At 44.4% G+C, this 24,966-nt stretch overlaps 1 protein-coding gene across 4 annotated transcripts in view; it reads right to left on the bottom strand.

The window, feature by feature from the left end:
• DPF1 (double PHD fingers 1) overlaps window positions 1-24,966 on the bottom strand; it is a 548,769-nt gene that overhangs the window by 241,886 nt on the left and 281,917 nt on the right. For all 4 annotated transcript variants that reach the window (XM_078660411.1, XM_078660408.1, XM_078660410.1 and 1 more), the window contains exons 4-6: window positions 18,490-18,617; window positions 10,736-10,825; window positions 130-208 (exon numbers count right to left, since the gene is read on the bottom strand). In XM_078660411.1, the coding sequence (XP_078516537.1) occupies window positions 130-208; window positions 10,736-10,825; window positions 18,490-18,617 (297 nt within the window). The remainder of the gene's footprint in view (window positions 1-129; window positions 209-10,735; window positions 10,826-18,489; window positions 18,618-24,966) is intronic.

The raw sequence follows: 24,966 nt of genomic DNA, 5'->3' as shown, positions 1-24,966 counted from the left end.
CAGAATCTGGCCCTTTTGCGAGCGCATTTCGCTTGATGAATCAGGCTGAGAGTCTCCGTATCCATTTCCTTCAGGTAGGGTAAAAAAGCAAGGAACCAAAAAAGGATTGTTTCAATCCAGAATACATACTGTCACAGACATATGGTTTGTCTCGATCCTCCTGTGACGCTGGATCTTGCCGCTTCTTCATGCCCCCTATCCCGCAGCCCTGCAGTGTGGAGAGAAGAAAAGGACACAGTTCAGAAGGGATGAAATGCCACTGCTGTTGGTAAAATGTGGTTAAAAGACCGTCGAGGGCATGTCTAAAGCTTCAGAAAAAAAGTGATTTATCCTATCTCATACTCCCACAAATACTTCTAGCCTTCCCAATCTTTCAATCAAACCCTAACGCTGTGTCACTGTCCCAAATGATGCACATTTTAATATGTTGTAAAATTATGGGTGAAACACCTGAAAATCTCCTTTCCAAAGCCACAAAACTCTGGAAAAATGACCTTTATGGAGATTCTGGTATATTCAGTCTTTGCTTTTCCTAGATTTGAACTGACTGGGAACTGCTTGAATGGAAAAGGCTATTCCAAAAGAATGCTGTCACTTTAAAACTCTTACGCTGCAGCAGCAATGTCCCCCTTTCGAACCACCTCTTGAACCTCAAACGGTTTGTGGCAAACAACCACAGCAAATTTACAATCTTTGTCCCAACAGGCAGGGATGAAGCACAACGTGTGCTTTGAGAGGATAGCTGGCTGAGTGCTAAAACGTGAGAATAATCTATGAGTAGAGTGTAAGAGAGGTTATGACAAGGCTCAAATCAATTGGGTCTCTGATGGTTAGACATCAATTGAGTACACTCTCTAATTGCCACTTTATGCGTCTATTTTAGAGAGAATGGGCCACTGGGCTCACTGGAAAGGCCCCCACGACCGAGAGGTATTGCTTTAAACAATGAACTATTGATGTGACGTTGAGGCTTGCTTATATTGTAGTGATACTGAATGTTTGCAGGTGGACTTGTGGAAGCTAGAACTATGAGGTAACTGATTGGTTTCCAAGTGACACACACAGGTGAAAATGGCCAAGGTAAGTATCAAGAGCCCCAGAGTGACAAGCAGACACTAGTGAGCCGACTGACAAGTCACTGAGGAGGGGAAGACCCTGCCTTACTTGAAGTTCTCCAAATTGAAGGCATGGATTTCTGTTGGAAAGCTCACACTAATAGGGGGGGAAGTGGAAACAATGTAATGGCGACAAGACCTCCATGTCATGGTGGCCTGGTCACTATTTTTGTTTCTTCTTTTTTTTTCTTTTAGAGATACAAACTCCTACAGGAGGGTTTTTGATTCTGTGCATAGAACAGTAATAGTATCAGGGAGCTGGGCGTGTCTGCGGTTATTTCTTTTTAATGACAGTAATGGCTTCAATCCTGCGGAAGGCGGGTCACTGGCAAAGGATTTTTTTCACGAGCTGAGCCATCTCTGTTGGAAACTGGGCTCCATTTCTAAATGATTCAAGGAGAATGAGTGTGGACGACTGACAGGATATCTGCCAATTCTGCCCTATTACCGCCCAACTCTAAATGACCCCCTTAGACTTGGTGCCAGTCTGCCATCCGGTTAAACTGAAACAGTTTTCTTACAGCCACCTAGATTTTGTTACCCCTGAGGAGGTGTTTCAGTTCATGGGACAGAAAGTCATTCTAAAGCACATAATGACAGAACCTTTCTGGGTGCGACCATGGATCGGCACCCTGAAGCAGCACTATATGAAATATGGGTAAGTGCGTGATGTTTAATGTTGGACATTGTTTTGTGTCACTACGCCAAGGACATACGACTTGAGACACAAGTGCTGTACTCAGCTACCAAGCGGTCGGAGCCTCGGGCCTCTCTATTAACATTTCTGTGCAATTTGACCACTTTTCATTTAATTTATATTGTGTATTTTAATGATGGTTTGTTTTGTATTTGGTTGATTTGTATGATGTCATTGTTTTTTCAATAAGAAGAATAAAAAAAACGAAAACATTTCTGTGCAAGTCACGGCCACAACCACACTTATGTCCCAAACATGGGACTCCCCTGACAAACACCCCTCCTGTATTTTGCGTGTTGGGATAGTCCATATCCCAACATAACATTCCTCCTTAACACCAGCAGACAAAACAATTACATAAAAAACAAAAAGAAATGACCCTGACAGAACATTGAACACCCATATATACTTTAAACGGATGAACGCCCCACATAGAGCAACAGTGTTAAAAAATGGCTCATCTACATCTCTTTGAGGGAACCCCCCATTAGTTCAGCACAATCCAACTGGATTGGCCCTGAGATGGTACCTCGCAGTCCCTTTTCGTCGAACCACTGGCCTGTTCTCAGGTAGTTCTTCCCGTTGTCCAGAGACATCATCTGAGCTCACTCCACCATCATTACCACAGGAGGTAGGTGACTCCGGAGTCTGTTCTGGCACATCTGCCACTGATGGCGGTATCATGGATCAAGGGAGAGAGGTCACTGTGGCCTTTTCCAAGGGGTCGTCATTACATCCTGAGAGGGTCGGTGGTTCTCATCTACACGGGGACCTGGTGTATTGTAATGCTTGAAAAATACTATGTTCCTGGTAACGATTTCATCATCCTTTTCGCTGTGACCACTGTTCCCATACCTTCTAGGGGTTGACTTCAATAGGCAAACAAAACTTGCTTCTTGGATGCCGATGTCTGACGAGTACTAAATCGCCAACTTGTAAATGTCTCTGCCATGCTCTTGTCTTGACTGACATTTTGTCGTTCTTTGCCTTCCACTGGTTCAATGCATCTGCCACCTCATCTATGACCATTGACTGATTTCCAATGTGGAGAGTGGTGTCATCCACCACCCGGTTCATGCACAGAGCGATGAGACTCACTTTTGACGTGGCAAGAGGAGTAAGTCTGTATTCTCACAGGGACAGGCGTAACGAAAAGTGAGGGGGCCTCCCTGCACGGTACTTAGGGGGGCCCCCTCCGGGCTCAATCAGGAGCCAGAGTTCAGTGCCGAGGGGACCCCTTGGAGCTAGGGCCCCCCCCCTGCACCGCGTGGACTGCGGGGGCCTGTGTTACGCCCCTGCTCACAGGAATACATACAATGCACACTCTATGTTCTGGTCATTGGCTACAGCGATCCGCAGGACTTTGCTTAGAGTACGCATAAATCGTTCTGCCTCCCCATTTGCCTGTGGCCATCTGGGTGTAATCCTCCCTTGATGAATGCCTCTGGACTTCAGATAGCCAGCAAATCCCTGACTGGAGAACGGAGGACCATAATCCGTGTGCAGCTCGTTCAGCAGGCTGTGGGTAACCTTGATCTTCTCCATGAACGTCTCTAAGCAAAGTATGGGCTCACTGGCGGTCATTGACAGCATGTGCTGGCCATCAGACAGGCTCCCAAAGTCAGCAGTGGCTTGATGTCAGGGAAGTGGATTAATGGTTTCTGTGATGATGGGCACAAACAGTTCTGCTGGCCTGGCATAAAGGACAGGAGCACACTGTTCGTTCTACCCTGTCATCAAGGCCAGGGAACCACACTTTACATCTGAGCCTGGATTTTGTCTTGGCCACCTCTTGGTGGGTCGTGTGAGGTAGATCCACTACTTGCTGCTGTAGTAGTCCTGGTATCACTAGCCAGTGGCCTCTCAACATACAGTCTTCTGGAGATATGGCTAGTTCATGACGGATGTGGTGTGGAGACAACAGAGTCTGTCTTGCCTCAGCAGTGCGATGCAATAAGTTTTGAATCATCGTGTTCCAGTTTCCTGATGCCACTATGGCTGACACCATCCGGAGGCACTCATCCACTTTCATAGCCTCCATTATCTCCAGCAATGAAATGGGGTGAGGTCTGGAACTCTCGACCATCCACTTAACATACTCCACCACTTCCTTGGCATCCTGCTCCTCACCTAATGTAGCAGGTCTTGCATGCCTGGAGAGATAGTCCACATGGTTCTGAGTCCCAGGCCGATAAACTACAGAGAAACTGTATTCCAGCAGTTGGAGTATCCACTTTTCAAATCTCAGGGTGGTTTAGAGGAGGACCCAGTAAACTGAGGAATGAGGGGTTTGTGGTCGGTATTAACTGTAAAAGGGTGGCCATAGAAATAGATGTGAAAATGATGACACCTCAATACACAGATTACCATGGACACTATCTGTGGTAGGGAACTAAAGGCTGTGGTGCCTCAAGGGTGAATTGGCCTCCAATCACAATCGTTAAAGATAACTGAGCCAACCGAGAAACAATTTAAACCAATGAATCATCTTACACCAGCTCATCCCTGGGCATACACAAAAATGTGACAGGATGTCCTCACACACCACCAGGTGTCATGCTTCATCATAGCACTCCTGACGCTCTTCAAAAACACGGTTTGATGATGATGCAGGCCTACAATTGGAGATCAGCGAGGCACTTCTAACCAAGAATGGACCAGTGGCATAGTATAATTAAAAAACAATGTGATATGCCAAACTGAACTGTATATAAAATAAAAAAACACTTGGTATTAAAATCCAATGTGGAGAAAAGGGGAATTAGTACCCCATCACCACTCAAACCGTCAACATGTTTCTGCCTGTTGGCTCATGCAAGTCCATGGCATTCTTCAGACCGGAAAAAACAGGGTCCCTGCGCAGCACAAATCCCTGTGCATGCCACTATCAGTATAGGGGCGACCTTTGTCAGACCCTCTCAAATCTTAGGTCCCTAGGGACCCCAACTTTGGGTCAGCTGGGCCCAATGGAGGAAGGACTCAGGAACCTTTGTAGTCACACATTCGTCAAGGTGTGTTCCTCTCCGTAAACCTACAGTTATTGGCTCCTTCCTCCCGATGAACCATAGAGGTAAGCTGTTCCGTATAGAGAGTACAATACTCTTTATACAGAACAACTTAAAGGATAAGAACCGAGTACAGTCAAGTGCAATACTCTCGATAGGGAACAACTTAAAGGATAAGAACAGAGTACAAAACTCTCTATATGGAACAACTTAACGGATAAGAACTGGGAAGACACAAGTGGAAAAGTTTGAGATACGATGATTTGATATACCAATCTATGCAATGTAAGAGGATACAAGACAACTGCAATACTGAGTACCACTATTCATATTTATGACAACATTTGTGAAAAGTAAGACCCTTAATGAATGATGAAAAGCTGCCATTTTATATAGAATTACTGATTGGTGACAGTGTGAGAGATATGCATGAGTAAGAATGAAATAATTAATTGGGCCCTTATGGTTTTCTAAGGTGTTAACATTGTTTACACTATTCTAGATACCTGTTAATTGATGTGACATATTCTGTATGACAAAGAAGGAAGATGTTTCCTTCTACACAAACAAATAAGTTATGAGAAATATGAATTGACTAAACAAAACATTAGATATTTTAAACTAAAACTGTTCTGAGCCTATTGTACATTAATGATAGTTTAGGATGTACGCCAAGGAGTGTGGAAGTCTAGACGGGGGTCTTTCTGTGTAGAGCAAGGAAGCATTTCAATTAACAATAGGCTTTGCTTTAGATACATAGGTCAATAACAAGCAAAGAATAATGCTAGGTATAAAGTGAAATGGATACAGTTTATTGCAGGAGGGTGGAGTTTGCACTTACTGGGCAGCCCAGAAAAGCTGAAGCTGGAGAAGGCAAGAGCAACCTTTGGTTTTTGATGTGGAAGGAAAAACTACTCGAAATGACGGGCAGCTCCAAAGGAAGGGTTATGGACTGACCTAGATGATGGGAGGGAGATTCTGATTCATCTTTCACATGAGGGCACCGAGAGAAGCAGGGCGGTGCAAAGTGAGCAAAGGTGGCCAAGAATGGACATGACGGTAGGTACATTTAAAGGCATGAGCACCATGATACATGTCGAATAGGGAGCTCTCTTATTGTACAAAGGTGTTTTAAAAAATATATAGGCAATGTATCAGATTTTCAAGTAAGACGCTGATATTTTATGTGTACATAGATAACATTTTTTAAATATATAATGTGTATTCTAGGGGGCAAAGCAGGGACAGCACAGTCTCCTGGACCGTCATGCACCGGAACTCCTCAGCAGCAGTAGAGATGCCACTTGAATACACCAGTGTAGAGGTCAACCCAGACCTGTGGTCAAGGACAGTCCTTTCGTACTTGGTGTGGGACGGAGAGACGCATTAAGTTACACCCCTGAGAGTGCGACAATAGTTGTGGAACCCATGGAGGTCCCTTGCCATAGTGTGACGGCAGGGGATACACCGATGCCCCACAGCCATGACAGGAAACTGACACAGATGTGAGAGGAAGGACTGCTTCACGCCTCAATAGAGGAATAGGCAAGAAAAAGCTGAGAAAAAGCAGGATGAGGCCTTAACAGGAGCTCAGGAGGAGGGCCAAAAGAGTGAGATAGCGGCAGTAGACAAAACCCTGTCCAAGCTAGATACACTGGAAAACACAACTATGGTGATGCAGTCCAGTGTGGGTCATGCGGAGAGCAAGGTATGTGGAATCAAGGCATCAATGAAGGAACTGGACTCCAGGTCAACAGAGATGAACAGGTAAGACACACTGCAAGGAACTGGGAATAAGGACAGACTTAAAGAATGGACTGACTAGAACAGTTCTGGTGTTTATGACAGCAGGGTTAAAACTATGGGGGTTCTATGGTGCATGGTCCCTATATTAGTATTGGGATTCCCTACATTCCATTGGATACACACAGACAACTGACACATTTTTAGGAGAATGCCTTGTTGCCCCAGTCAGTAAGGTGGCAGGGGTACGAAAATGGTAGTCCTGCACAACTCGCAGCTTCATGATCTGATCCTGGGACAGGCGGCGCACATGAAACAAGATCTGCAAATGGGAGGGAGGGAAATTCTCCTCCCCCCGGATCTGAGCTCTGCAACACAGCCTCAGAGGAAAGAAAATTCAGCGGATGTGTTAGGAAATGGCAGGCATAGGGTATTGCATCAGTGTGGTTTCCTTTGCATGTCAAAGTAATAACAGATGGTGGTAAGTCTTATGTCTTTCTCTAAGTTGAAGCAATGTAATATTTTCTGGAGGCCTTAAAGAAACACTCTTGCGGAAATATTGTTGAATGGAGGCCCACGACTGACAGGCAGCTTGTACGTGTATGTCCCTGGCTTGAAAAATTACTAGACTACATGGGTAGGGATAGGATGCTTGGATCTCTTTCTTAGATAATTTCATCTTGCTAAGTGGTATTTTACTTTGTGTTGCCACCTGTCTTTCCCCCATTTCACTAAGGTGATGAAGGAGCCGAATCTGGCAACATAAACTTCAACCACTCGGGAAAAAAATCATATTGCTCACGACTATTTTTAGATTCGTAAAAGGTTCAATCGAGTATCAAATTTAAGGAATTAGAACCTTGAGTAATGATGTGACGGTCAAACGTTTAGTTGCCTTTTTAAAGAAAACACTCTATTGGTGCACACAGTGAATGACGATGTTTTCGAGTCACTGAACAACATAGTGCACACACTGGCATTAGAAAGAAAGAGGAGGAGTAACTGTTTTTATTTCATGGGAACATCATTAACCATCTGTTACTGGCTGCACTCAGTATGTGCAGCCTTATAGGTCATTGCAAGTCCAGATTATATGAGATCTCTTAGATGTGTGATATTTGGTTGATACACGTTTCTTTACCTGCAACACTTGGGCTGTGGAAAAGAGTTTTCTATATTAATGATATTTAGGTATTGGAGTAAATGTTAAGGACCAATATTTGGGAAAGGTTGCACTACAGTTGATCTGATTTCTTGCAATTGACCGACCTTTCACTTGATAATGGTACAAATCCTGGTAATTGGGAGAAAGTGAAACAATATAAGGGTTCTCTAAGGATCTTCACACAATAAAGGATGCACCCTACTGAGAGGGCACTGCCCTTCTTTTCAATGTTACGCAAACAATAACGATCTGTCAATGCCGCTATTACAACCTGTACCATTTGACTGAAGCTTTCGCTCCTGGCCATTATCCCAGGAACGACATCTTTGATCTCTTGATGCAATATCTTATTCACATAGTCGTTGTTTGATGGAGGAACAGTCCCTTGACTGATCTTGTTAAGGCATGGCAGACTAGGGATGTGCTAAATGGCTTATGTAGGGTCACATGCAAAAAAACAGATCAACCCATTCAGTCATTCCAGGCTCCACTAATTTAATGTAGGTCTTTTGACTCTGCGCGCATGTTTGTTTTATTCCTTTATTCCTTTCTGCTGTGGTAGAAGAGCGGGCTGAACTCATTTCAGAGGTTGATTGTCGATTGCCTTTTCCCCACCCAATAAGATAATTCGACTTCAAAACTTTTATGTATTTAATGTAAACTTCTTTGTTGTTCTAACTTAAAATGTGGCAATTAGTCTTTGCTCAGATAATGACTGGAACCAAAGTGGAGCAATTTCCCCCCCCAAAATAGGCAATTCAAACAACGAAGTCTACCGCTTCACCGTTGGCCCCTGCACAAGACCAATTGCACCTGACAAATAATTAAGTTATTGTAATTGTTATTATGTGAAAGACAACAAATTTAAAGGAGGAAGAGGATTTTCTGGGAAAATATAAGCCCCTGTCCTGAAGTAGACAAGGGGAAGGAGGAGACTTATGTGTGTCTCGAGAGCTGGTTGAGGATTGCCCGACAGCTGCCAGAACATCCGGATTGCCTGAAGAAAGGCTAGTATATGTGTGTCAGTGCTCGAGAAGCATATATCAGTTTGGGGACTGTCCTAAGGGATTGAGGATTTGCTCCTCCCTCCTCTCTTGAGGAGGTCTTGTCTCAAAATAAGCTGCACGGCACACCGACTGTTAGGAGTTGGCTTCTCGCTGCAATGCTGATTTTAGGCTGTAGGACTGAGCAGGCAGGCATTCCCATTTGAAGTTGGGGCATTTTATAATTTGTGAGAGTTACAACCTCTTACAGCAAGAGATCGAGTTTCTGTTATTGGTGTAAGTACTTTAGGGATATGTACGGATATCAGCCATAGTGCTACAATTGTAGGAGCTAGGCGCGCCATCCTGCCCTCTATGATGACTTGAATTGAGCTGAGATCTGAGGAAAAGATGATTTTTCTCCTATTTTACACTTGACTTCGGTTCACTGGTGGTAGATACCTTATTAGCGCAAATGGTGTGCTACAATTGTGCCGTGTGGCAGGATACTATTGGCGTATTATGCTCAGTCGATGTACAATCCCTGTGAAGGCTGCAGCATATCATTCTATTCTCCCTGCAGCCAATGACCAACCATCTGGCATTACTTTTGTCTCGCAGGAGATATAGTGTGTCAATAAGCATTGTCTGGTTACCAGACATACTGCCGCTCCTGTGTGACTGAATCAGTCGCTGTATCCCATAGAGGATGAAGCCTTTAAAAATGACAAATTTGCTTACTAGAGGGAAATTGGTGATGGCCATTAACCCCTTCGGTGCTGATGACGGCCCCGTCCGTCATGCACCGCGGTGGGCGTGTGCTGATGACGGCTGGGGGCCGTCATGAACCCGCCCACTACGGAAAACGCCGCACAGGTGCAGAATCGCGGCCGCGCCCAAGGGGTTAAGAGATTCTCTGTTACCTTTGCGAGACCCCAGCCAATGCAAGAGCCAGATAGAGATGGCTCAGCTAGAATAGCTCACTCGTCCTGAGCCCTTCCCCTGCCGTTACCCTCTGAAGTGGTAACATCAGCGGCGGCCAAGCCCAGACACAGCTTAGGATAGAACTTTTCAGCTACAACAGTCTTTATCTATGGATGCTGATGTTTCCCCTCGCTGGTAGTTAAAAAATCCTTTGGTTGTTCTAGAAATCTGCCCAGTCCTGTAGCTATGTCTGTGCTTGAAGGTGTACGTGCTTGGTGCATAGGACTTAAAAGTATGTGTCACACAAGGTGTATGGGCTTGGTGCATAGGACTTAAAAGTATGTGTCACACAAGGTGTACGTGCTTGGTGCATAGGTCTTAAAAGTATGTGTCACACAAGGTGTACGGGCTTGGTGCATAGGACTTAAAAGTATGTGTCACACAAGGTGTATGGGCTTGGTGCATAGGACTTAAAAGTATGTGTTACACAAGGTGTCCGTGCTTTGTGCATAGGACTTAAAAGTATGTCTCACACACGGTGTACGGGCTTGGTGCATAGGACTTAAAAGTATGTCACACAAGTCACCTGATCATAACCAATTGTGTGATGAAATATTACAAGTACTTCTGTCAAAATAGAATTTTGAACTCCTGGAGGAGGAGAAACTGATTTAGATCACATAAATCTGTAATCGCACAGTGCCAACTGGTTGGAAATAGGGGAGAGCCATGGCACGGATGGATAATATCATTGACTGCTGAAAGACAATTCGGGCCAGATTACACATCACCCCGAATGTTGGTGTCATTTACAGATAATATTACCTCACACTTGGGCCACAAGTCGTTCATAGAATTTTGTTATACAGCAATGATACTTCAGTGTTCCCAAGAACATATTTAGGGCACAGCACAGTCAAGGAACAGGTGACCAGGCTACTTAACCCCCAATTTTAAATAGTTTAGCTTCTCCGGCAATACAAAGATTCACCACATCCATTATAAGAGTTAGAAAGCAGATTTCGGCTCTTGGTAAGGAGCAACTTAATTGTTTTGTATTTGCAGAACATGATGACCATGCTCTGTATCCCTTTAATACCTACCTTTCCTTTTGCTCTGTTTTTGCGTTTAGGGGTATCGTCTTCCATATCTTCCGTTTCTAGATCATGTGGAAGCTCTCCTATTGGTGGCTTCTGAAAGATAAATACCAAAATCCATTAACAATACTTGGTTCAGCAAGCAAATGTAGCACAATTGTATTTGTCCTACTTCATTTCATTCCTTCTTCGATCCAAAAGTCTTATATCTGATCTCTCCCATACCCCCCGATGATGCTAGGCCAAGGTGTTGAAGAAAGCAGGTTTATTTTCATCTTTCTAGTTCAGGATTTCCATAATGGAGTGCACTAACCTGTTTGCCTGAAGCCCTGCCTAATATTTCCCATTCAGGATTCAGGAAAGAGCCTGCAAGTTTCCGCTGTACGCCCCTGCGCTGCCCCTAGGCCACCACCCAAACATCACGGTCACACAGGAAGCGAAAGCAATGGCTCTACTTAGACAGGTGGATCTGGAGACAATGGGTGATACATACCCAGAAGAACGCTTTTTGGATCGGACAGACCTAACATATATAAATAACGCTATGCCGCTTTTCACATTTCCATACGTACCCGCCGCAAGGAGTGGAAGCTCTCAGGTTGACACAGGTGGCGTCTCTTCTGATGAAGTAAGAAGCACTGGGTGGGGGGCTGAGTTTTTCCGGTTAACTCTACTCGGTTCTGGCCTGCTGTAGTGAACCAGCCAAAACAGCTAAACGAACAGATGGTGTTTTTTAGCATGGAGTGGAGTTTAATATTATACTATGCAGACTGAATGGGTGAGCCAACACATGCCCATGATTGAGTAGTGTACCATGAGGGGCAACATGGTTCTGCCATTATGATGCGGCTGGGTGGGGCGGGACACATTTATGATACATGGAGGGTTAATCTGATTTCTGAGACACCCCCCTGTGCAATATTTCTGGGGCCGATTGAGTTGGCCAAGTAGCCCACACTCACCAACTATTGGCGTTCCAGTTGGGTCACAGTGTTTAAAATTGGTACAATGTTGCAACATTATCACGTGTAGCCTGAATGAGGTGTTCTGGTGCCAGCCTATAATAAAATAAAATTGGTTCTAGAGATTAAGATAGTAAAATGGAACTGATAAGACATACACCTGACTCTCTCATGATATGGACATGTGAAGAGTTAGGATATTATGTGATCTGTTATCGGACATGCTGTCCTGTTATAAGAAATGTGAAAGTGTCAGTTTCTTCCTTCTTTTTGTGTCCCTCACACATCACTTGTTGCGGACTTTGCAGAGTGTGACAATGAAGGATACTATCCTCTCCTTGACCAGCCTACTGGTATCCCCTTAAGCTTAGGCTAAGACGTAGGTGCTTTAGTGAATTTGTGTATTATGCCGCTTTACTCATTATAATGCAGGCCTTTTAACTAACCATGGAATAGGGTCAGTACAATACATAGTAGATGTATTGTCACCTTGTGTTAGTGCATGTAGAGCTAGTTGCTTCTGTCACTTATATGGGTACCCACTACACATACCATTCATAGTCACTAGCCTCTGTCACTGCCATCAATTGCCCATGTTGGGTGACGTATCAGGGGGTATAATGAACTATGGTTGCCCTTGCTGCCCTGCCTGCCCTTGCTACCCTGCCTTGACCGAATCAATAGGCCATGTTCTCTTTGTTTGTTCTGCATACACAAAACTAAGGGGCAAATGGCTAATTCCCATTTGCAGACAACTTGGAACCCGCAATTTTAGAGTAGCTTTGCACATCTTAAAATCTGACACAAGACCATGGTTCGTGTGCGCAATCGCAAAGTTCCTGGGCCATTCTTGGTAAATTAGAAGGAAGGCCCTGACACAAGCCCTGATTTGACCTTGAGATGTCCGGACCATGCTGGTGAAGGAATCTTTTGATATTGTTATTTTTATGCCCCAATGACTACATCCCATTTTAAATGTAAATAGCTCTCCCTTGCCTTTTATATAATAATTTTAAAAACGTTAGCTGCATCTTTTGGACATCATGAACTGAGTAGAAGGCAGCAATATGTTACTTTTATCAATTGTGATATAAGGAGATTAAGTCGTACTGATTAATTGCTGTCTAATTGCGCGAAGTTTTAAAAATTTTTAGACATGTATTTAAATTACAGCTGTGTAATGTCTATGTATTGTACTTTTATGGTCTCATGACCAAATAAAGTTTAATGATTGACTGATGATGACCTATGGGATGAGAATTGAATGATGCCTTTGACCCTTATAGCGTGGATGAGGGATCCCGATATTTTATCCTTCTTTGTAGTACAGTTATATACATATGTATACAGTGGGTTGTCTCCCTTTAACACAGATGTGTACATACTGTTTTTCCCTAAACAGGTTATCTACGGAATCCTGGCGATAATAGCCCAGGTACGATTCACTTGGAACACTTAGTAGGTTGTCACTTGTATTAATATTTAGGGTCCTCCTTACACCTAGGGTAACACTGTAGGGATCCTCTAGACCTGATCAGCGCCCCAGACCTTTTAGGCTTAGTTTTGAGGACAGAAACATGTTGGCAAACATAGAGCGGGCATGAGTCATTGTACTCTGTGACACCCACCGTTAGATTGGATATTAATATACCTAGGTTCCTCATGAATAAAAGTGATAACTGAGGCTCCCAAATGTATTTTTAATTTAGCTGGATCATGGTTTTGTCCAGTAGTTTTTTGCAAGTACTCTCTCCTACCGCCAAGTAATTGCAGAGGTCAAGTCCGCCTTGGCAGTACCATCTTACCGGGGTGGGGAGAGGATCCCGATGATGAAGCATGACACTATTATGTGTGTGAGGCATCCTCTTCCATTAATTATGGCCTTACTGTTCTGAACAGCCCCCAGCGACTTCCAATAGGAGGGGCTTGACCCAACTTGGGGTCCTGTGCCCTTTCGTTTGACACTGGCACCCTACCCTGTTGTGGTTTGTGATCAGCTGATTCTGCATCACGAGGGACAACTGCTCCCAGGGACACTGCTTTGTCTAATGAGTTGGATTGTGCAGTATTTAGTGCTGTTGAATGACAAAGTACTTTCTATTCCTTAAAAGATAAGCACTGGCTGGACACTGAAGTTATTGTGTCTGTTGACTGACTGTGGCATTGTGAACTGGGGCACCCTACGGTACCTACCTGAGGAGCCTCGCTCTTGCATGTCTGAGAGTCAAGTGCTGAAAGGAATGTACTAGGTATGCTTGCAGAGCCATAGTAGGATGGGCCCCAGGATATCAATGGAAAACAATCTCAACTGCACTGAGTTGCCCCTGTCTGTACTGTGACCCGGCCAAAAGGGTTTGACATACAGCTCTTGCTTTTGTTAATTAATTAATTATCAAGATATCAGATTAACAAAGTGCAAAAAAGGAAACATTTGAGTCTAATTTAAGTTGTTTGATGTTTTATTTCATAAAGCTCTCACTCATCAACAACCATCCTTTTTGGTTCATAGAGGTCATGGAGTAAAGACTTCTACGTAAAAAGAGTATTACATTATTTGAGAGGCAAGTGAACTATTCAACACAGCTCATTTCCCTGGTGATTAATGGTCACGGTGAGCCAGTCAGGTCATATGTAAGGTCATATATAGGTCTTGCAAATACTCAGGCAATTATTGCTGTACTCTGGGATTTGTCCTGATTTCTCAGTGAAGGATGCTAGCTTGTCCGGTGAAGAGGTATCTTGCCCAAAGGAACTGTTCTGTTTTTATACAACAATCTGACAGAATGGGGGCACACAGACCTTTCAGACGAATCTGTCACAGCTGTAAAGTCCAGCCAACACACATATCATCTAGCTCAAGGCCAGAATGAGGCAGCAGCAAACTTCTCATCCTGTCTCAAGGATGTATCCGATGGATGAATGACAACTGTTTACGCCTTAATGGCGATAAAACGGAGCTATTGGTGATTGGGAGAGCTCCCACAATTTGGTCATCAGCATGGTGGCCATCGGAGTTGGGGCCTACACCTTCCCCTTCTGAAACAGTGAAGAACCTAGGTGTCTTTCTGGACTCCAGCCTATCCTATAGACAGCACATTGGAAGACTGGTGGGTAAATGTTACAGAGTCCTCAAAACCATACGCAAAGTACTTGATTATTTACCCATCGACACCAGGAAATCTTTAATACATGCACTAGTCACCCCCCACCTGAATTATGGAAAGTCTTTGCTTATTGGTCTGAGTAAAACAGGATTACAGCAGCTGCAATGCGTACAAAATTCGGCTGCCAGACTGGTCCTGAATTTGTCCAGAAGAGCCTCAGGGAAACAGGCTATAAAGATCCTCCATTGGCTGCCCATACAGGAACGTATCCTGTTCAAATCACTGTGCATTACACATCGTGTAGCCCAGGGGAAAGGGCCAAGCTAGCTTCAAAAGCTTCTAACGATCCATTGCCCAAGGCGCAATTTGAGATCATTAGGGAGCATGCTGTTTCAGGTTCCCCGCATTTTCAAATCACGAATGGGAGGTCGCTCGTTCAGATATCTAGCCTGTAAGAGAAGGAACGAGCTCCCCATCGAACTTCTGATGGAACCGTCGGAAGCGAGATTTTGACTTAAACTGAAAACTTACCTACTCCCTCGAACCTAAGTCCCGCATGATTCCTTTTCTCCCCTTGTGGTACTAGGTACAGTAGGTCTTGCTTGCGAGATGGTCTGCTTCCATAGCGCGGGGACACACTGCTATAGTGTAACTATGCGCTCTCCAAATGGTTTTATTATTATTATTATTATTAGCACTCATGGATACCCACTTCTTTTGATTAACTTTTATGTCAGCAAGCCATCCATTTGGGGACATTTTGCTACCAATCTATTTCAGTAAGACTTTCTAATGCCCTCATTCCAAGAAAAGGAGAGTGTTATCATTCCTGTACAGTCAGGTGTTCGAGCATGGATCAGAATTGCAAGTGTTGCAGTAAACAACACTCACCTGCTGTTTTCCCCCTGACAGATTTTGTCAGGTTAAGACTGCTGAAAATTAGTGATGAAAAATGTGTGAGAAAAATATGATAAATACAGAACTGGCAAATGCTGACTCTGGATAAAATTCACAAGTTTCCCTGCAGAAACTTGGAGCAGGAGGTGTTTACTGAGCCCGGTACACTCCCCGTCATTACTGTCTATCAAGTTTGGTAAACACCACCCGTTACTGAAGAACCCAATGGCTGAGAACGGTGACTCTAGTAACTATTGTCCAATCTCTCAAATCCCAAATCCGGCTAAATTAATTGAGAAGTATGTCAGCAAAAAGTTAGCTAATTATCTGGAGGATGAAAATATTTTGGAGAACGGACAGAATGGCTTCAGACCAGCGCACGGACCAGAGTCCGCATTAATCTTGACCATGGACGGATTGAGGATGGTGGTAGACAGTGGTCAGACTGCAGTTTTGATATTATTAGGTCTGTCAGCTGCGTTTGACACTGTCAACCACAAGATACTGCTACTCAGACTTAAAGTGATAGGAATACAGGATGCCTTTTTGGATAGGATCAGATCATTCCTGTTGGAAAGATACTGGGCAATCTCTCACCCCTTTTCCGCTCAGAGTGTGAAAAAAGAAAAAAACAGAACAAGGGGTATCCCATGGATTGGTGCTGAGCTCGATTTTGTTTAATGTTTACTTACATCCTCTGCTGACCATGATTAGGTCCCATGGGATATCCTTTGTGAATTATGCAGAGGATACTCAGCTAATTCTGTCCATGGGCAAAATTTGTCATACCCCATTGAAAAAACCCATACCTGCCTACATGAAATGGCTAACTGGCTAAAGAAGAACTGTTTAAAGATCAACAAAGGAAAGATAGAATTTCTTTGCTGCTCAGCTCACCCTTTCAAGATCTCTATCTCCCCCCTGATAACTTCAGGCCAAGGACCAGCCCAGAGAGCCTGAAGACCTCTCGAGCAGGGTGAAATTTGAGTCTACACTGATGAGAAATTATCTCAGGAGACTTGTATCAACAAAACAGTGCACACATGTTTTAGTCTACTAAGGAACCTCAGAAGAATTGTTCCATTCTGCTTCAGTGAGCAAGAAGGCTAGTACTGTAAATTTTTTAGCATAATGGAATACTGTAATGCTCTTCTTTTAAGAGCACTTTGCTACCTGGAGAAGAGATTGTACAGGGTTCAAACAACGGCAGCTGAACTGGTACTGAACAAATCAAGATATGATTCCTTCTACTGCCATGAGAGAGCAGCAATGGCTTCCAGTGACAGAAAGGATTGTTTTTAAATCAACATGTGTAGTATTTGAGGCATTTAAGGGAACTGGATTAGTGCTGCTACAAAGGAAATGTAGCTATTACATGCCACAGAGGATTTTGTGGTCCGCTTATCTAGTCTGTGTACCACAATTCAGTAGAATCAAGGCAGGTGGCAGGTCCTTCCAGATCAAGGCTTCCCAGCTGTGGAATAAGCTCCCAGCTACCCTCAGAGCCTGTGATAACCTCAACAGCTGCAGGAAAAACCTGAAAACATGGCTCTTTTCCAAAATAGAGTGGGCTAATTTGAAAAACATCTAGAATTGGGGGGGGGGGGTAGATTTAGGACTGCATTTGGGTTGGGTTTCAGGATTAGCTACTTTGGCACCAAGATACCTGAAAGGTGAACGTCTCGCTTTATAAATGTCTGCTATTATAATTCTCACAGACTCGTATTTAAGGCCTAGGAAGGCCACTAAGACACACTTAGATGAGTAACGCCTAGGGCTGTTAGGTTCCTCTGTGTTTTCAACTTGGCAAGTCAAATTAGAAAGAAGGACTTTATCATCCTTTAATCCACCAGGTGTCACATGTCCTTATATTAAACTGATGACACAGTGACATACACGTTCCTTGGATGCATGACTGATCCTCAGTGTGTGATCTGGACATGGTTCGTACATGAAGGCTCTTTCGTAGGAGACCTGCTTCAGGTAACATCAGCCGGAGACTGTCAGCTAAGTATGATTTTTCCCTGTAAACTCCAGTCTTTCTGATTATTTGGTGGGAATCAAATAACTATCTCATCAATAGGAATACCCCTCTAGCAAGTTGTTATGCCAATAATCATGCCCCAAACACACCTATTTTGCCAGGTAGCATACCACATCAGATGGATGTATGTTCAAATATCAACTAGCACAATATCCTCAAGGTATGGATACTGAAGTACAGATTTACTATTCCCAACTCCTCATCTACTTACCTTTAAGATATATATCTATGAATATTGAGATATGGATATTTAAGGTACGTAAATGGGAAGTAAAACATAGTAAATATAGACTTACCTATATACATACCGTCACAATATTGTCATAGTCGATATTCAGGATATGATATTTTTGATGGACGAAATGTGAAACTCGATTTTCTGATAGTACCTCAATCAGGAATTTACTGTGTAAGTAATCCTGTTATTGTGCAAACAGCCACATCGCATCCGACAGCTACTGTGCCATGAAGCCCGCTAAGACACTGTGCTAGTAATTATGCTAATAGTAGACATTTACTGTGGCAGTAATCACAGTGCACCGCCACCAAGTGCAGACAGACTGCTAAGCACTTTGGGGGGTTAAAGCTACAAACCATTTTGTTTCATTGTGTGGGAGTAACAAGGAAACAGCAAGAGTAGGTAGACTTGGTGGGCCTTCAATGTGATCATATTATGCAGCTATGGCAAAACCGGCAAACCACCCACCCACTCCTCCGCAAGCCTTTCCCAGTGTTATGATGTCACCTTTTTACCTGGCAGTCCATGGGGATCTCTTCTTCCTTGAGTTCCAGTTTCTTTTCTCCGGTCTCCGCACATAGAAGGGCTTCGAGAACGGGTCCCTCAGGTAACCCGCTCTCCTTCTTTAGGGGAACCTCATAATCTGGGGAGAAATTGAAAAAGAGAAAGAAGTGCCGTCAGTTAAGGGATTATGGCAAGGCGTCCATGCAACAGTGATCAATCTGTAGCTGTGGCTGCTGGCTCAAATCTGGGTGGGGACGAGGAGCAATTAAGGGCATAATCAGTAATGGTATTTCTTCTAAAGACGGCGTAAGGAGATGCTGTCTTTAGAAGAAATACGAGTGTGCAGGGATCGCACATTACTTTGATCCTTGAGTGTGCAGAGATCGCACATTTCCTTGATTTACGAGCGAGTCAAGTTATTACTAAAACAGAGGATTCAGACGAACTCGGATGTGCCCTCACTCGAAGGTCCTTCGATTGACCTTTGCAAGCAGTTACCCTCTTTTGAGGCTCTACAAGAACTTTGACCCATTCGGGATTACAACACTGGTACCGTAAGGATCTACTGAACCTTCTATCAGCCACCCGATATCTGTGTAATCGTAATTCGGCCATACAGGCTGTCTTGCAATATATCCCTAGCCCTGAAGAAGACCCGTGGAGATGTTTTCTAATCACATCTTTGAATAAGGGTCAAAACGTAGATGTACTGAACAGACATTCCGCACTAGCACTTCACATATGGGTGCCCAATGATAAGGCTATATGTGCTAATTAATATGCTAAGTTACTAAGGATGTCTAACAAAAAAATTCTCCTCTTTCCTTTTCAACATGCTCTGTAAATGTTTAATGTGGGCCTTTGTTGATCATGTACACATATTTATGTATGTAATGATATACAATGTTGAATTATCTTCTTATATTTGTATAAGTAGTGTGCTATACGATATATGACTGATAATATATTGTTCACTTTTTTGAGTTCACTGTGTGAGTCTCAGTGTTTTTGTGTCTGTATGGTACATAATGCAAACTATATACCATTGATTGGCTTTTCCTAGTGGTCGGGATAAAATATAAGTATTAAAGTAATTCTACCTTGCTTGACAGAACCAACTATTAGTACATACTGTTCTAGTCCCCCAGGTGATGTGAGATGCTGGGTCACCCCATTAATCTTTAATCGTATTGTCTAGCAGCCACAGATGGTTTTACAAATACTACCTTGTTTACCGGACACAGCATGCTGAATTGGAGAGACAGTAGCGGCTAGGGCTGTATTTTAATCTATAGGTGTACTATTGTACAGCTTACTGTTCCTTGACTGATTTGTGTGTCCCTCATAAAGACTATATAAATGCCCAGACCGACCACGACTGCTCATTATGGTGAGCATCCTGTGTCTCAATGAGATATGTGGTAAAGAACTGCTTAAAAGTTTTAGATTAGCCTTGGTATTGTTTGTTACTTAATTATCTTATTAGTCAGGCAATCCAGAGTCTAATAAAATGTCTGTCTTTCCTGGTTTGTTTAATTAGGAAGTAGTGTTGGCCTAAGGTATCCGAGCAGACAAATGCGTAGGGTGGCATAGCTGTGTCAGTCACTAGGATTATTTCCGTCTTCTTGTAATAGCCAATCGCTGCTCATTCTGCTTTCAGATTCTTGGGTCTGTGTGCTACCTTGGCTGTGTTCCCTACCTTTCTTGCTCATTATTAGTTGGGAACGGATTTGAGTGATTTCTGGTATTTGCAGGGGCGGCTGGTGACATTTGAAAGTGGTGGGGCGTAAACTAATTTGCATATTGCACCGCAGCGAGCGAGCGCAGCGAGCGAGCCCGAACCACCTTGCATCCATCCATACATCATTCATGCATCCACCCATCCATCCATCCACCCACCCATCCTGCATCCATACATCATTCATTCATTCATTCATCCACCCATCCATCCATCAATTCTGCATCCATCCTTCATTCATGCATCCACCCATCCATCCATCCTGCATCCATCATTCATTCATGCATCCACCCATCCATCCACCCATCCTGCATCCATTCCTGCATCCATTCATCCATTCACCCATCCATTCATCCATCCATCCTGCATCCATCATTCATTCATGCATCCATCCTGCATCCATCATTCATTCATGCATCCACCCATCCACCATCCATCCTGCATCCATTCATCCATTCACCCATCCATTCATCCATCCATCCTGCATCCATCATTCATGCATGCATCCATCCACCCATCCATCCTGCATCCATCATTCATTCATGCATCCACCCATCCATCCACCCATCCATCATCCACCATTCATTCATGCATCCACCCATCCACCCATCCTGCATCCATCATCCATCCATCCATCCTGCATCCATTCACCCATCCATCCATCCATCCTGCATCCATCATTCATTCATGCATCCACCCATCCATCCACCCATCCATCATCCACCATTCATTCATGCATTCACCCATCCACCCATCCTGCATCCATCATCCATCCATCCACCCATCCATCCTGCATCCTTTCCTGCATCCATTCACCCATCCATTCATCCATCCATCCTGCATCCATCATTCATTCATGCATCCACCCATCCATCCACCATTCATTCATGCATCCACCCATCCTGCATCCATCATCCATCCATCCACCCATCCATCCTGCATCCTTTCCTGCATCCATTCACCCATCCATCCATCCATCCTGCATCCATCATTCATTCATGCATCCATCCATCCATCCACCCATCCATCATCCACCATTCATTCATGCATTCACCCATCCACCCATCCTGCATCCATCATCCATCCATCCACCCATCCATCCTGCATCCTTTCCTGCATCCATTCACCCATCCATTCATCCATCCATCCTGCATCCATCATTCATTCATGCATCCACCCATCCATCCACCCATCCATCATCCACCATTCATTCATGCATCCACCCATCCTGCATCCATCATCCATCCATCCACCCATCCATCCTGCATCCTTTCCTGCATCCATTCACCCATCCATTCATCCATCCCACATCCATCATTCTTTCATGCATCCACCCATCTGTATGCGTGTAGTTACACGCATACAGATGGGTGACGTAAATGCTACTATTTCCTCAGAAACCCACATTCTTTTTCTGTTTTATTTTAAGTTCCGTGATTTATTGAAGCGTAAATCTTTGCTCAAACTGAGCCCTATTTGTCTTGGTAAATCGGGCAGACTCCTGCTTATAAAGTCCAATAAGAGTAACAAGGTGAATGAATAAAATGGCTTTGACAAGAGTGTGAACATCCTTCCGACTACAGCGTGACAGTGATAACCGGCCTCAATTCATACGTCTGATTTCCACCTGAACTTCTTTTCTTGCTTTGCTCTCTGAAGCAGTTCACTGCAGACCACATTTTTAATCCCATTGAATGCTACTTTTCACGATGAAACAATAAGACTTCGAGTTTAAATATGTGCCAATTCTTCTGACACAAATCTATACATTCCCCTCCCATTTCACGATTATTTACAATAAGAGGCTCGAACCTGGTTTCCCAGCACCAAAGTCGGCCGCGCTAACCGTCAGGATTGGCTGGGGGGGCACCATGACTCCTCGCCCAGTCCCCCTGTGTAACCCCGGGGGCTGCGGCCCGCCCCCAGGTCCTCTCTCTAAGGGGAAATGCACAGGGAATCAATCTGCGCATGCGCGAACATGATTCTGCCCATAAATCAACTTGCGCAGATGCAGCAGGCCCATCCGCCACCCCCCCCCCCCCCCCCCCCGCACGGAAAAGTCGGGTGTCTCCCGGATTCCCGGGCGGGCGGCAGGTAGCGAGCAAGATTGTTGTATTTGAATTTTCGTGACGACGCGGTGGGTCCATGGGGCTTAGTGGGGCTACGCCCCTACGCCCCAATGGACGCACCGCGCCTGTAAACTTCCCGATTACCAGTGTCGAAACCTGCTGAACACACTGAACAAAGGGAGATCCTTAGGGGCTTATAAGGGTGTTCTGCTCGTCTTTGCTACACATTTTCAAGTGAAATAGAAGGGGTAAGTGCTTGCATCAGCAGTGAGGCACTATGGTCCATTCACTTGGCAGGCAGATGGAATTCTAAATTGAGGCCATGGCAGTTTGAAAGCTCACTGCCGCTTCTTGTGTAAAAACACGCAAACTCAACAAAAGAAGGATAAAATTACATTTACCGTTATTGTGCTACCCCTACTCCATATGATATCAGATATACCTGTGGGTACCTTGCAAGTTAGTTGTGGGACCGAAATCTGCATCTTATATGGTTATAATACAAATCTTTGCATGGCCAGTCCCACATGAGTGAAGATGTACACACCACCACAACAGGTACTTACATGGGAGCACAACCTTCACCAGTTTTGTTCTTTCAAAAATAAGCTTAAAAGTATGTTCATTTGCATTGGTGCTAGAAGAGACAGGAGGGAGGTAGATGGAAATAGGAAAGCCAATAATAACTTGGTAACTTTATCCTGCACCTGTGCCTCGAATCACTCCTATTCTCAAGCCGTACAGATTAAAAGAAGGCGGTGAAAAGCAGAATCTAAAAAACTTTTTCTAAGATTAGTTTCATAAGAACTTTTGGCAAAGCTGTGCATTGTAAAGCATGGTTGAGAGAAGTTGGCCTGGTTTATGATGTTCACTATTCTAGTGAGCACCTTGCACCAGTCCAAACAACCATTATGGTGATGGTTGTAAAGTCAACCTTATAGACCAGCTATCCTAGTGATAGCATGGACAACAGCAGTCTTAGGCTAAACTCAAGAGGGCATGTGAAGCCAGCTGTTTTACCATATGCAAACCTTTTAATACCAAATGAAAGGACACCACACAGGTTCTATATTCAAAATATATATGTATTTATTTCTAAAACAACCACATGTACTCTTTATAAGCACAGAAGCACAGCGTATAACAAGGAACTTAATATAACATACAATAAGTTGCACAATATGGATAGGCCCTGGTAGCCCGTTAAACCATATACTAAAATAGTAGTAAAAGTACCACGTCACGAACAATGGTAAGGCCTAGGGCCTTGGGAATTGCTGAGGCTACACTGGACTAACAGTAGTTAGGGAGCAGGAGGCCCACAGGATGCGGGTGCAGTGTCTAAATGCACACGCGTGCACCTATAAAAGTCAATGGGTGCGTAAAGTTAGAAAGTTAAAGAGTTAGGAGTCTTCCGATTGGACTAGAACTAAACCACTTGAAACTAGGATTCTAGGAGAGTAAACCTACACAGGAGCACCGCAGTACTCGAGTTACCTCACCCACAGGAAGCGGGTGCATAGGTGTCAAAGTGTGTCTGGTTTCGTCGTGGAGTTCTATGGAGCCTTGGAGAAAAGATGCTGCAGGCGACCAGGAGAGAAGAGTCCGGTTGGATCCAAGGGTGGATCGGAAATGTAGAGTACCTGAAAGCAGAGGGGACAGAGTCTGAGTCACTAGCCAGTGACCAGGAAGGAACCAGGCGATGTTGGGTTGCGATCAGGTGATGTCGTGAAGCTTGTCTCCGCTGCCACGTGGACCAGGAGGTGCCGACGACGATCAGGAGCTGGGCACGGACTGTCCCACGAAGGTTCTCGCTGATGGCGGTGTCGGTTCTCGATTCGGAATCAACAGCCCTTGGCAAATGCAACCCACGCAGGAATCGAAGATGGCTTCTTACTCAGGTCAGCAAGGACTGAGGGGCTTCTCCTTCGCAGGGAAACAAGGGCCAGTCTGGAGCAACTAGAGCAGCGGTGTAGATTGTAGATTTCGTCGTCACAGAGGGTACTAGCCAACGGGCAAGTGACGGACAGACGCGTCGAGCAGGAAAATGCAAAAGGGCCCCACACAGCACTGGTGAGTGTGGAGAGGTGATCTTCGGTGCAGTTGGTGCTCGGGGCTGGGGCTTCTCAATCCCCAATGCACAACTTCGAGGGTGCCTCAGAATTTGCACGGAAAGCACTTCGCTGGCTTTCCAAGATGGCCGGTCCCACGTCTCGCGTCGCCTCCACCGGTCTGAGCTTTGCTGTGGCTGTGGATTGCGTCGAAAGAAGTCTGGAAGTCCGGGTCTTGTCAGGCTCTGTGTTCACACTCCGGCGGGAGCAACGACAAAGCAAACCATTGAGCGCTTGATGGTGCCTGCTTGCACAGGGTGGTCACTCCTTGACCACAAGGGAGATTCTTCAGTCTTCTACGTCGAGTAGGATGTCGAAGGGTCCAGAGTTTTCGTATCAGAGTTTCAGTCAGGATTATCTAAAGTCTAAGGACACTGCTCCTACCTTTATTCCAAATCAAAGGGCTGGATTACCTGCTAGGTCGGATGTATGACGTTACAACGCATACTTTTACAACGCCTACCTTTACATCGCATGTTTTACAACGCATACCATTACAACGCATAATGCTTTTGGGCGCTGGATAGTGAATAGTTTAATTTACTATTCCAACTCCAGTCCCCGTGGATA

This window comes from Lissotriton helveticus, chromosome 9, assembly GCF_964261635.1.
Source record: "Lissotriton helveticus chromosome 9, aLisHel1.1, whole genome shotgun sequence".
NCBI classification, from domain to species: domain Eukaryota; kingdom Metazoa; phylum Chordata; class Amphibia; order Caudata; family Salamandridae; genus Lissotriton; species Lissotriton helveticus.
The sequence above is the reverse complement of the archived record's forward strand: the minus strand, read 5'-3'. Positions and strand labels throughout refer to the sequence as shown.